Below are 13,966 nucleotides of genomic sequence, written 5' to 3' on the forward strand. Positions count from 1 at the left end.
CACATTTTACCATACCATATGATACAAAACCTAATTGGGGCTGGCTAATTATTACATCCAAAATTTATACCGCACCAAAAAAAGCTAAAAATCTTATTTTATGATGGGATTGTCTTCCATGTATTGGTTATTTACTTAATCTTCTCATTATTTAGGGCAATAATCTTAATGCAGCTATGACCATAGGAGAGGCAAAAGCTTTTGTTGGCGAAGGCAATTGCACAATAAAAACATTAACTGCAACAGACTTGTACTGTGACCCCCCTGTGAATCAGCCTCAACCCAGCAATCTCCAGAAGAGCGACAACAGAGACAACTTGCCAGAGTTCAAGGTATGGCCTTCATTTCTTTAAAACAACCTAACTTTTCAGGTGACTTTTCAGAATAAGCTGTCATATGTGTGTACATGAGGAATAGCACTATTTCTGGCTATTATATGACTTGTATCTTGCATTTTTTTTTTTTTTTAGCAGTTTTCCCCTCTGCAGGCTCTATCTCTAAGGCCTTATTTACACGAACGTGTTATACGTCCGTGCGACACGCGTGATTTTCCCGCGCATCGCACGGACCTATGTTTATGAATGGGGCCGTTCAGACTGTCGGTGAATTTCACCCAGCGTATGTGACTTTTACACATTTTATTAGTCCCCCTAGGGGACTTGAACCAGCGATCATTAGATCGCTGGTACAATACACTGCAATATTAATGGATTGCAGTATATTGTCCTTTTTACAGGCTCCTGTAACAGCGCGATCGCTGTTTCTGTCCGTTAGTCCCGGGTGTTCACTGAAATGCCATTTTAGTGCACAATATGTTGTGCCCAGTTTGTGCCACTGCAGACAAATACCTCATAAAATATTAATCTGGTTCTCCCGGGTATGGCGATGCCATATCTGTGGACGTAAACTGCTGTTTGGGTAAGCTGTAGGGTTCATGAGAGTGGGAGCGCCGTTTGGCTTTTGGAGCGCAGATTTTTCTTGGTAGTAGTTCTGTTTGGGGTTTTACTTGTATTTCAGTTTATAATGTGGGGATATATGTAAGCTGTGCGAAGTGGTATAATAATGGGGTAAATCCATAATAATTCGCAGATATGTGGCCGGTGTCACACTGATAAATGGTGCCAGATCTTATCCGCTTTTGGAACGCTCTGCACATTTTGCATCTCCATATTCTGGGAGCCAGAATTTTTTTATTTTTTCTCCACCGGAGCTGCGTGAGGGCTTATTTTGTTGCGGGACAATCTGTAGTTTTCATTGCTACCATTTTGGGGTGCATACAGTTTTTGGGATCACTTTTTTTTTGCAAGCAAGGTGACCAAAAAGCATTAATTCTGACAATGTTTTTTATTCTTATTTTTTTTACGGCGTTCACCCTGGGCTATAAAACTTTATTCTGCAGGTCGATACGATTACAGCGATACCATGTGTATATCATTTTATTTCTTGTTTTGCAGCGTTTGCGCATTAAAATCGCTTATTTATAAAATTTATTTTTTGTCACCATATTCTGAGAGCCATAACTTTTTTTTATTTTTCAGTAAAAAAAAAGTGTACTGGCTTTTTTTATTTTTTTTGCGGGACGGACGGGTTTTAGTGTTTATTGGTACTATTTTGGGGTACATGCGACTTTTTGATCACTTTTTATTGTATATTATTGGAGGGGTAGTGACCAAAAAATAGTGATTCTGGCATTGTTTTTTACTTATTTGTTTTTGCGGTGTAAAATAATATTATAGTTTGGGTCGTTACGCAGGCGGTGATACAAATATGTGTACTTTTTTTAACTTTTTCATTTTTTTCCTACGATAAAAGTCTTATAGGAAAAAAGGCAGTTTGTTTTTTTTAACTTGTAACTTTTATTTTTCACCTTTAGTAACTTTTTTTTTGTCCCACTAGGGGACTTGAACACCAGCAGCACGGGCCGTTACGAACACAGTGATACCAAATATGTGTACTTTTTTTAAAGTGTTCATTTTTTTTCTATAATAAAACTTATTATAGGAAAAAAAGCATTTTTTGTTTATGTAACTTATAACTTTTATTTTTAAACTTTTTATAAAATATTTTTATTAACTTATTTATACTTTTTTTTTTTTTTACTTGTCCTACTAGGTTACTACCAGACTTGCAGCTCTGATCGCTGCTGGAATACATTACACTACCTTCGTAGTGTAATGTATTCTAACTGTCATTGTGACGTCACTTTGACAGGAAGCCTATGAGGACCAGCCGGAGGCCATTGTCTGGCCCCCGTGATTTCATGTGGGAGCTGACGATCTGCTTTAAACTCCGTAAATGCTTCGATCGCAATCGACCGCCGCATCTAAGAGATGAACTGCCGAAATCAGCGGCGATGGGCTGCAGATCGGCAACAAGAAATGCAGGGCAGACACCCTGCACAGTTAACCGCTGCTACGGCAGTTACGTCAAGGTGCTGGAAGGGGTTAATAGACTTCTATTGGCAGGCAGTTAAGAGACACACCTCCACTTTCTGCAGTCCGTCAATTCTGCTTTGTAACTAGGGACAGATTTTGCTTGACGTCAGGTGGTGGCCTGCAGGGAGACACCAAGAGGGGCAGTAACTTCACACATAATTTGCATGGATAAAACAACCAAATTATAACGGTAAGTAAATTACAAGGTGATATTTATCAGGTATACTATTAGATTAGCATAAGTATTTGAAATGTTAGTGTTCATTTAAACTTTCTTGTTCACGTTTCTGTTTTTTGTTTTTTTTCTGCTGTCATGTTGATACCCTGATTACCTACACCGAAAAAGAGTCTTTAAAATGTTTATTTTCACTTATATATTTATTTTTCTTCCTACGTAGGTTAAATTTGGAAACAGAGCATGGGTACTCGGAAAAGTAGAATATGGACAGTCGCCAGCAATTCCTTTGCACATAATTATTCCTGTAGTCCTTATACCAATGATTTTAATAATTGTCACTGCTATCTACTTCTACCGGTATGTAGTGACTATAATTGTCCTAAACAAAGATTTGTGCATCTGTATGCATATACTAACCTAAATGTGTGTTAGAATTCTAGGATCCTCTCCACCTAGTTAGTCTGTTAGCTGTTTTGCAATGTTCAGAGCACATTATACTGTTGAAATACAAGGTTAACCTATATTACAAATACAGAAGATACTGTCGGGTTCAGTGTCAGCGGGCCACGCAGGATCCATCTGTTATGGCTCACATCTAAGTTCATAACTTAGATGTGATCGATAACAGATGGACCCTGCATGTCAGAGACACACAGTACCGGCCGACACTGTACTAGTCAGTGCCGCTGACATGGAGGATACAGGTTTCATCGCTAGATACAGCTGTTCTATATACAGGATACAAAGCAGCTGTGTCTCAAAGTAAAAAATAATTTTTAATAAGTATTTAGAAAGTTGCACAAAACAAATTGATTTTGAAAACCATTTCAAAGATGTACAAAGCCTTTAACCCGTTAGTGACCACCCCATAGTGTTTTTATGGCGGCCACAAACGGGCTTTATTCCGATGCAATAGCCTTTTTACGGCGCTTCATCGGAATAAATAAACCGAGCAGGTTAGCCGATAAATGTCCCTGCTCTCAGCTACCAGAGGTAGCTGGTGGGATCCCTGCTTGAACAGGTGAGATCGATATCCGTTTCGATCTCACCCATTTAACCCCTCAGATGCGGCGCTCAATAGCGAGCGCTGGATCTGAGTGGTTTTGGAGAGCGAGAGAGGGAGGGATCTGCCTCTCATCCCACCGGCACCCGGCGATCAGATCGCCGAGTGTCTGTGTCTCCAATGGCAACCGGGGGCCTAATAAAGGCCCCCAGGTCTGCCTCTAGTGTATGCCTGCTAGGTCATGCCTGAGGCATGGCCTAGCAAATGCCTGTCCGTTTTACACGGACAGGCATAATACACTGCAAAACAGAAGTATTGCAGTGTATTATAAATTTGATCGGATGATCGCATAGTGAAGCCCCCTAGTGGGACTAGTAAAAAAAAAAAAAACAAGTTTAATATGTTTTTTTAAATATAAATAAAAAGTGGAAAAAAAAGAAAAACCCACTTTTCCCCTTACAAACTGCTTCATTATTAAAAAACAAAATAAAGTTAAAAAAAATTACACCTATTTGGTACCACCGTGTCATTACGACCAACTATAAAGTTAGCACATCATTTAACCCGCACGGTGAACGTCGTAAAAAAAATAAAATAAACAAACAATCCAAAAATTGCTGTTTTTTTTAATCCTGCCTTAAATAAAAAGTAATCAAAAAGTCGTATCTACTCCAAAATGGTACCAATAAAAACTACAAGTTGTCCCGCAAAAAAAATAGCCCTCATACAACTGCATTGGTGAAAAAATAAAAAAGTTATGGCTTTTCAAATATTGGAGACACTAAAACATAAAAAAATCTATATAAATTTGGTATCTTTGCAATCGCAACAACCCGCTGAATAAAGTTAGTTATTTATACCACACGGTAAACGGCGTAAATTTGGGACGCAATAAAAGTGTGGCGAAATTGCAGTTTTTATTTCTATTTCCCCCCCCCCCCCCCCAAAAAAAGTTAATAAAAGTTAATCAATAAATTCTATGTAACCCAAAATGGTGCTATTAAAAATTACAAGTTGGCCCGCAAAAAACAAGACCTTAGACCGCTATGTCGACGCAAAAATAAAAAAGTTATAGCTCTTTGAAAAATTGCTTGGTCTAAAATAGGCTGGCCACTAAGGGGTTAAGTATCATTTTAGAAAATAATTGTCTGTGTTTATAAGCAAGTTTGTAATATACACGAATACATTTATAGTACCGTTTTAGCGCTGCAGCTCCTATGTATTCACTTTACATAGAAGCTGCATAATGCCGCTGTAAGCCAAATCAGTAAAAAAAAAAACACATGGAAACATAGGTCTGCTCACCATGCACCTGAGATATCTCTGGCACCATGCTGAATTCTCATAGACCGTAAATGGGGCGGCAGGTGCATGCTCGACCGCCGCTGCATTCAAGATCCTCCTCACTTCAGGTGATGCAGTTAGGAGGATTTGGGGGTTCAGGACCACCATTCTCACGATCAAAGACATTTCAGACAATTGTATCTTATCAACATTGTGGCAACAGTCTGGGGAAGAACCTTTCTTGTCCCAGCGTGACTTTGCCCCTGTGCACGAAGCGAGGTCCATAAAGGCATAGTTTTCTCCGTTTTTAATGTGGAGGAACTCAAGTGTCCTACACAGATCCGTGAACTCAACCCCATTGAACACCTTTAGGATGAATTGCAACGACGGTTGTCAGCCAGATCTTCTCGTCCAACATTAGTGCATGAATAGCCGCATGGGCACAAATTCCTATAGACACTCCAAAATCTTGTGGAATGCCTTCCCAGCAGTACACTCTTATAGCTGCAAAAGGGATCCAACTCCATATACACGCTCATGGTTTTAAAAGGTGATGCCCAACGAGCTCAGGTGTCCACATACTTTTGTCCAGATAGTATATTGGATTAGTCTCGCGGTAAAAGGGAACATTCTGTAATGTGGCATATTTTAGGTGCCATTATATATTAGTTGAGGTACCAACAGAAATAAATAGTGTGTCAACTAATCAAACTTAAGCCGGGTTCACAAAAGTGTATTTTGGCAATCCTGACCCGATCTATGATGCGGTTAGTCTGGGTCTTTAGACCCACAGCTGGGCCAGTATTTTAAATATACAACCGTATTATGCTCGTGTGAAATTGGCCTTGTGTATTTAAACTACTTGGATATATCTCATCTTTGCTTAAAAAAAAAAATGCCTTTATAATAATTTTGCTTTAAATTGAATAAAAATGACTAGTATGGCTATAAAAGTTTTTTAATGTGAATAAATCAATATCTATAATGAATTACGGATTCTAATGAATTACTATTCTAGTTCAGTTTATTAGGGGTTTTACTTTCATTATATATTTTGATATATGGCATTATGTCCAAAGGAGGAAGAGTCGGCAGGCAGAGCGAGAGTATGAAAAAGTGAGACAGCAACTAGAGGGATTAGAAGAAAGTGTCAGAGATCGCTGCAAGAAGGAGTTCACAGGTAAAGTAATTTCTTGTTTAAGAAGGACTCGGTATATTTTTATAATTAAAGGCTATGTACAACTTTGAAAGTGTGTGTGTGTGTGTGTGTGTGTGTGTGTGTGTGTGTTTTTTAGTTGTTGTTTTTTTATGTAAAAATGTGTATCCGTGTAACTTTCTAATTACTTTTTATTAAAAAGACCTGAATCCGTCAGGTTAGTGGGACTGACTGGCTCAGTGTCAGCGGGTCCAGAGTGTCTCCGACACGCGGGCTCCACCTGTTATCGATTACATCTAAGTTATGAACCATACAGTCCCGCTGACCTAACGGATACAGGTTTCGGCACAAGATACAGCTGCTCTATATACAGGATACAGAGCAGCTGTATCTCAAAAAGTAAAAATTATTTTTAATAAGTAATTAGAAAGTTGCACCAAACACAATGCTACACATTTTTATTTAAAAGAAAAAAAAAAAGTTGGCAGAAGGCGTACATAGCCTTTAAGGCTAAAAGAAATAAAACTCGTTAAGATACTACTGTAATCTCATTGGTTAATGTAAGGGGGAGTTCACACAGAGTTATTTGATGAGTTTTTTTGACGCGGAAACAGCGGGAAAAAGAAGGAACATGCCCCATCTTCGGGCGTTTACGCTTCTGACCTCCCATTGACATCAACGGGAGGCAGAGAAAGCGTATTTCGCTGCGTTTTATGCCCGTGGCTCTCAATGGCCACAGGCGAAAAACTCAGCGACAATCTGCGTGCACACAGAGGAAAATCTGCCGGAATTTTGAGGCAGATTTTCCGCCTGCATAAAGCTCGGTGTGAACCCAGCCTAAGAGTAGTTCTGTTTTCACCCAATGTCCTTATTTTTTTCTGTCAATCTCTATTACAATATCCTAGAATTACTGTAATTCCGATTTCTCAATGTTCATATGCTCTCTGTTCAAAAACCACTATCCTGTTTTACTTCTGAAGGCCTTATTCACACGACCGTGTTTGGTTCATGATATACGGGCCGCATTTCCCGAACCGAAGAAAAGTTCTGGGAGCCGGGCTCCTAGCATCATAGTTATGTATGACACTAGGAATACTGTCCCATACTGAAACCGTAGTCCTGCAGGGAGGCAGTGACTCACAGCCTCATACATAACTATGATGCGACGAGCCTGGCTCCCTGAACTGTGTTCAGGCCGAGAAATGCGGCCGACATGCGGTCAGTATATCACGGACCGAACACGGTCGTGTGAATAAGGCCTTACAAGCCTTCTTTAATTACAATATTGTTTTGCCCCTGGGTGTCTTATTTTATCTTTCTTTTATTTTAGATCTAATGATAGAGATGGAAGACCAAACAAATGACCTTAATGAAACTGGTATACCGGTTTTAGATTACAAAATGTATACTGACAGAGTGTTCTTCTGGCCTTCCAAAGATGGGGAGAAAGATGTAATGATTACTGGGAATCTAGATATTCCGGAAGCAAGGAGACAAACTGTCGAGCAGGCATTAAACCAATTTTCAAATCTCCTGAACAGTAAATCATTTCTTACTATTGTAAGTAGTAGTTCATTACTTGTTTTTCTTTCTATCCGTCATTAACAATATCCCAGTATATGGTCATTCTAATTTCTCAAATGTTTCCTGTTCTTATAACTCTCTCATTCTTCCTTACAATAAACCTTTCATGAATTTGTTTAGGCAAAATCCCATACTAAGACTTCTAAAGCCATACCCAACAAGCCCATAGTGATCAGCAGAAGACTTAGGCTGGGTTCACACTGTTTTTTGACGAGTTTTTTGGTGCGGAAACCACTCCGCAAAACTCGCCAAAAACCGTCCGAAAATACCTCCCATTGATTTACAAGCGGTAAAACCAGCTCGCGGGAGAAAGGAGACATTCCCCATCTTCGCGCGATTACGCCTCTGATCTCCCATTGACATCAATGGGAAGCAGAAAAAGTGTATTTCGCTGCGTTCTATGCCCGCGGGTGAAAAACGCCGCAAAAATCAGCGTGCAGGCAGCGGAAAATCTGCCTCAAACTTCCAAACGGAATTTTTTTTTGTATAAACTCTTTTTATTTATTCAAAAGCTTGGTACATACAGATATTTGTACAGAGTAACAAAAAATATTAATGACAATTGAATATAACAAATGACAATTTAAATTGTATACTACTGCAGGCATGTTTTTTAGCTAGAGAGCAATAACCTCCCAACACATATCAGCTAATGAGTTTACTCTACGCCTACTGCTTATTAAGTAAGTTTGTCACATACAATACATTCTGTGAACCTCATGTGTCTGTACCGTCATAAAGCACGTCATGTGTGTCCAAACGGTATTTTGAGGCAGATTTGCCTCCTGCAGAAAACTCTGTGTGAACCCAGCCTTACCGTCTACTTCCATTACTAGAGGCCACAAATCTTTTGTAGGTTGTGATCAGCTTTTAAATACAATAGATTGTTGAGCTAAACTGAGTAAAGGAAAAAGATACGACTGATTAATATAGGTTTACCTTAGTGTTAACTCCCAGTAATACAGTCTTGACCCTAGTATCGAGTTATAGTAATGCTATGACATTCTAGGTGCCACCAGTGCACTTTAGTATCGGACTTTTAGGGATGTACTTGGCGGAGGGCCACCTGGTAATGTGCCTTGGGGGGGGGGGGGCGTGTCAAGTGGGGCGCCAACAAGTCGCTCAGCTTTGGCTAGAGTATTTAGATACAGGTCCAAGGCAGGGATCTGAATCTTTGTCCTAGGTTAAGGAAAGCAAAGCTACACCGCTGCAGGGATCCACGTGCTAGGTGCCGGAGAACCACATGTGGCTCCTGTCGCACTTCTTGGGTAAGACTGGATGCTATGCAGCAATGCAGATTCATGAGGGTACCGGATTCATTACACCATTATGAATTAAAACGTCGGGTATCCCTTGAACGTTCTTCTATAATGTCCTATGTATGTCCCTATAATACAATAACCTTTTTATTGTTACCTTTTCTGCTTTTGATTGCCAACACCTAGTCCAGCCATCTACAAAACTTACAGCATGTCTTTTGTTGCAGCAAAATGCCTGTACATATGTGTCCTCTTACATTTTATATAATATTATATAATGCAGCTAATGTGTGCTTTTGTATTTCCAAAATTACATGATGACTTTTAGAATCCTTGTTATTAAGGGCCTGTTCACTTCAGCGTTTGGTTTCCGTTGGTGGCTTCCGTCAGACGTTTCCATGGGAGGAACCCATCAACCGAAAGGCAAACGGAAACCATAGCTTCCGTTTTGTACTACTATTGCTTTCAATGGTAATGCTTCCGCTGCTAATGGAGTTCGTTTGTCTCTGTTCCGTAAGGTTTTTGTTATTTTGAAGGAATCAATAGCGCAGTCGATTACGCTATTCCGTCAAAAAATGGAAACCTTACGGAACGGAGACAAATGGAAACTATTAGCAATGGAAGCATTACCATTGAAAGCAATGGTAATACAAACGGAAGCTATGGTTTCCGTTTGCCTTTCCGTTGGTGGGTACCTCCGACGGAAATGTCTGATGGAACCCATCATCGGAAACCAAACGCTGATGTGAACACACCCTAATATAACTGGTTGATAACATTTGTTCTCAACCGTGTATGGTTTTGTTTTGCTCTGAAAACGTTAATAAAATTTGAATTTAGAATGCAAATTCTTATTTAGGTTTGTTTAGCTTTCATAAATGCCTTGTATAGAAATACTTTAGTCAATGCGACAGTGTACATACTGTTTTTTTGTAGCTGCATTTAAACTCTAAGGTATGCCTTACGCTTATGAGAACAACCTTCTCTTCCAGGGCCTAAAGACAGTGGCAAAAAGAAGGTGCAATCTTATAAAATGGTGTGCACTATTGTTTTTTTTTACGCTAATAGGTTTTTATTCTTTCTTAGTTTATTCACACTCTAGAAAGCCAGAAGGACTTCTCTGCCAGGGAGAAGCTATATTTTGCCTCCCTGCTTACGGTTGCCTTGCATGGAAAGCTGGAGTACTATACAGATATCATGAGAACCTTATTTGTGGAGTTGATGGAGCAGTATGTGGCCAAGAATCCCAAACTGATGTTGAGAAGGTAAGGCCCCAAGCACACTTAAGTGATTTTCTTCACTGTGCTATCCATTTTTTTAACGGATGGCACACTGACCCATTAATTTCTATGGGACCATGCACACTTCTATTATTTGCGGAACGGGCACACGGATCCGCAGAGATAACGGAACATGTCCTACTCCTGTCCGTTTTTGAGGTTCTGTCTCACCCATTGTAGCCTATGGGTCCATCAAAATAAAGGAACGCACGCGGAAGGCATCCATGTGCAGTCCGTTCTTTGCGGATCCTTTGCCAGGCAACGGCAGGGCAGGCCAAATTTCCAGGTGTTCCCTGTGACGTGACAAGTTCAGCTCAATTTTACTTCCGTTTAATTTTTTTTGCGAACTGTATAAAACAGACTACATATGGAAGCACAACGGAGGCAAAATATGGAGGAACAAATGTGGAGTGAAAATGGAAACCATACGGAAGTCAAAACGGACTCACGGATCCGTTTTTTACGGCCATGAAAACGGTGAAGGATGTGGTCATGAGGCCTAAAACAAGTTATAGTTTTACAGTTGTAACAAATCAGATTCTTTACAGTATTTGTTTTGGAACTCTTGGTGCACAGAAGCTAAAGAATGTCAGAGGCATCTAATGTGTGGAAGCGAGGGTTGTGGCTGCCTGTGTATGAGCTCTGTAATATTACTAAAATTGTAAGGGACTGATGAGCAAGTAATATTGAGTTTGTTGAGTTGGTATATTATGTCTCTGTTCAAACCAGATTTGAAGTATATGGCCAAACACATGCAACTGTATGCCATATTGTTGTATACATTGCCAAAATAGTACTTGGAGTCAATTGGCATACGTCAGGCCCGTAGGAGTTTATGTATACGTTTTTGAATATCAGTAATCAGTAGTATGAATACAGCCTAAGGAATCTCTTTAAGCCGAAACAACTAGTCTGTGCATTTACAGAAACTATAGCCCACATTTATCATGAAGTTTATGCTTGGTTTTGGTGTAAGCTGCACCAAAAAATTAGCAAATTGCAATATGCAAAAGATTTTCTGTCAAATTTTAGATATTTTTTTTTCTCGCTCTAGAAAAGTTGACCTAGTCTCCGAGGAGACATAGTTTTAGTCGCAGTTAATAAGCATAACACCTGAAAATGGTGCAAAATAGCAGGCATAGATTTGTTTTTCTTCCTCATAGTGCAAATAATTTGGTGCAATTTACACCAGCTACTGTATCTCCTTTACTGGGGGGCACAACCTGACCGAGCATGCTATAAGGATGCATGTCAGAGCTCTCCTGCTAAGGATCTGGTTATTGATCCTGATTTGCTTCTTGTGTTACCTCCAGCTGACACCCATCGGTTCCCCATAGTTTCCTGCACTAGATCGCTGGGTCATTATGGCCAGAGTTAGGGTATGTTCACACGAATAACGGCTGTAAAATACGGAGCTGTTTTCAAGGGAAAACAGCCTCTGATTTACAGCCGTTTTTTTTTAAGCATCAAACTTTTTTTGCAGCCGCTTTTGGAGCTGTTTTTCTATTGACACAATGAAAAATGGCTCAAGAAGTGACATGCACTTCTTTTTACGGGGGGGGGGGGGGGGTTCTATGCGCCGTTTTCTCATACGGCTGTGTAAAAAGATCGTCGTTTTTTGTGGCATTTATGGCCTGAAAAACGCCTGAAAATTTGCCGTGTGAACATACCCTAAGAGCAGCCAGAAAGTCAAATGGGAGTCCGATTTCCAAGATGGTAACACGGCAGAAGCTGTAACTGCCTACACTAAGCAGCGGAACATAGCGGCATGGGTTTAACCCTTTTCCCACAGAACAAAGGAAAGTTGTACAGTGAAGCTTACCTTCCATTGAGTGACTCATCAGGCTCTGACACGGCAGGCATGTCTTCAGATGAGAAATGGCATGTAGCCTCTTCTCGGGACATGCCACTTCCACAGAGGGGTAAGAAGCCTTCACCGCCTGATCCACTATTGATAAGGAGTCTACCCTTAAGGTTCTGATGGCAGTTATCCTTAAAGAGAATCTGTCACCACATTATAAGTGCCCTATCTCCTACATAAGGAGATTGGCGCTATAATGTAGGTGACCGTAATAGTTTATTTTTTTTTTTTAAATAAAAAGCATCTGTTTTCACCACTTTATTAGCGATTTTAGATTTATGCGAATGAGTTTCTTAATTTTACTTTAGACCAAGTGGGCGTTGTACAGGGGAGTGTATGACGCTGACCAATCAGCATCATTCCCTCCTCTTCATTCACTCAGCGCATAGGGATCCTGCTAGATCCTTATGTACTGTCTTATACGAACACATTAACAATACTGAAGTGTTTAGACAGTGAATAGACATTCCATGGGATGTCTATTCACAATCTCTGCACTTCGTTACTGTTTCTGTGGTAGTTACAGCAGAGCAAAGAGTAATCCCACGAGATAACGCAGTAAATGACAGGTTACAGAGAGATTACGCTTTGCTCTGCTGTAACTACCATAGAAAAAGTAACGAAGTGCAGAGATTGTGAATAGACATCCCATGGAATGTCTATTCACTGTCTAAACACTTCAGTATTGTTAATGTGTTCGTATAAGACAGTACATAAGGATCTAGCAGGATCCCTATGCGCTGAGTGAATGAAGAGGAGGGAATGATGCTGATTGGTCAGCGTCATACACTCCCCTGTACAACGCCCACTTGGTCTAAAGTCAAAATACGCCCACTTGGGCATTAAGCAACTCATTAGCATAAATCTAAAATCGCTAATCAAGTGGTGAAAACAGATCGTTTTTCTAAATGAAAAGCACTGCTGTCACCTACATTACAGCGCCCATCTCCTTATGTAGAAGATAGGACACTTATAATGTGGTGACAGAGCCTCTTTAACTGCAATAAAATCTTTAGTACCCTGACTGCGCAAGTGGGGAACGAGTAAGGACCTAGCTATTATAAGGCATGATTTACAAAAAGGTCTCGGAGCGTACCTGTGCAGTGTCTCTACTATACGATACATACAAAGGGAGGACCCTTATAGTTGGTGGGCGTATATTTAAAGACGCTACATCGTAGCGAAACATGTCGGGGGGGCTTCCATTTCTATTTTAAATACTTGTCCTGCTGACTTCTAGAATCTAACTGTGAGCTGGGTGCAATGTGCTGCAGCCGTTGGCTCTAGGCTCCATATACTCTGCACTGTGCTGATTGTAGTCAGCAATGGACCTTGTTTTTACATATATGTAGTTTGTCTTTGTTGCAAAAATCAAATAAATACTTTATTATTTTCTATTATGATAGTTGGAAAACAGGGCTTTTTTGCCGGCAGGCAAATCAATCTTTTCAGTGTCTCTACTATAGGGGACGATCAGTGAAAGTAAAGAAACATTCCAAGGATAGCTTGCTATCTTTTACTGCTTTGTTGTCTAAAAACAGACTGTCTTGAAAATAGGCTCTGGAGCAATCATGTACATCTTATTGGAATCCTGGAGAAGGCAAAAGTTTCTAACCCATCAGAATTTATTGAGGAGTGGCTGCCGAATAGTTAAAATCCAAGAACTGCAGCACGCATTCTTAAAATTCCAAAGCAGAAAAGGTTTTTCACTATAACAAAGCAACATTTCAACCCTAGCATGGGTCTTTCTTAAAAGTTGGGCAGGGATATGCTGTCCCCCCTAATTGCCAAAGAAATAGCCCACAGAGTGCCTACCAGACATGCCATAGACGCGCCCACAATGCCCGATGCTTGCCCCACTTTAAAGATTGGGATACCGATATTACGTAAAGCTCGTGATCACTAGGAACAAACAATTTAATGGCC

The 13,966-nt window shown here is 40.1% G+C and overlaps 1 protein-coding gene and 1 long non-coding RNA gene across 6 annotated transcripts in view; one reads left to right on the forward strand and one right to left on the reverse strand.

Moving 5' to 3' along the window:
• The window catches only part of PLXNB2 (plexin B2), a 292,432-nt gene that overhangs the window by 251,615 nt on the left and 26,851 nt on the right, over positions 1 to 13,966 (forward strand). For all 5 annotated transcript variants that reach the window (XM_075857182.1, XM_075857181.1, XM_075857183.1 and 2 more), the window contains 5 exons: positions 156 to 332; positions 2,834 to 2,970; positions 5,980 to 6,080; positions 7,387 to 7,616; positions 9,986 to 10,164. In XM_075857182.1, coding sequence (XP_075713297.1) covers positions 156 to 332; positions 2,834 to 2,970; positions 5,980 to 6,080; positions 7,387 to 7,616; positions 9,986 to 10,164 — 824 coding nt within the window. The remainder of the gene's footprint in view (positions 1 to 155; positions 333 to 2,833; positions 2,971 to 5,979; positions 6,081 to 7,386; positions 7,617 to 9,985; positions 10,165 to 13,966) is intronic.
• The window catches only part of LOC142749317 (uncharacterized), a 190,920-nt gene that overhangs the window by 48,174 nt on the left and 128,780 nt on the right, over positions 1 to 13,966 (reverse strand). The window lies entirely within an intron of this gene.

This window comes from Rhinoderma darwinii, chromosome 3 (genome assembly GCF_050947455.1).
Source record: "Rhinoderma darwinii isolate aRhiDar2 chromosome 3, aRhiDar2.hap1, whole genome shotgun sequence".
Lineage (NCBI taxonomy): Eukaryota > Metazoa > Chordata > Amphibia > Anura > Rhinodermatidae > Rhinoderma > Rhinoderma darwinii.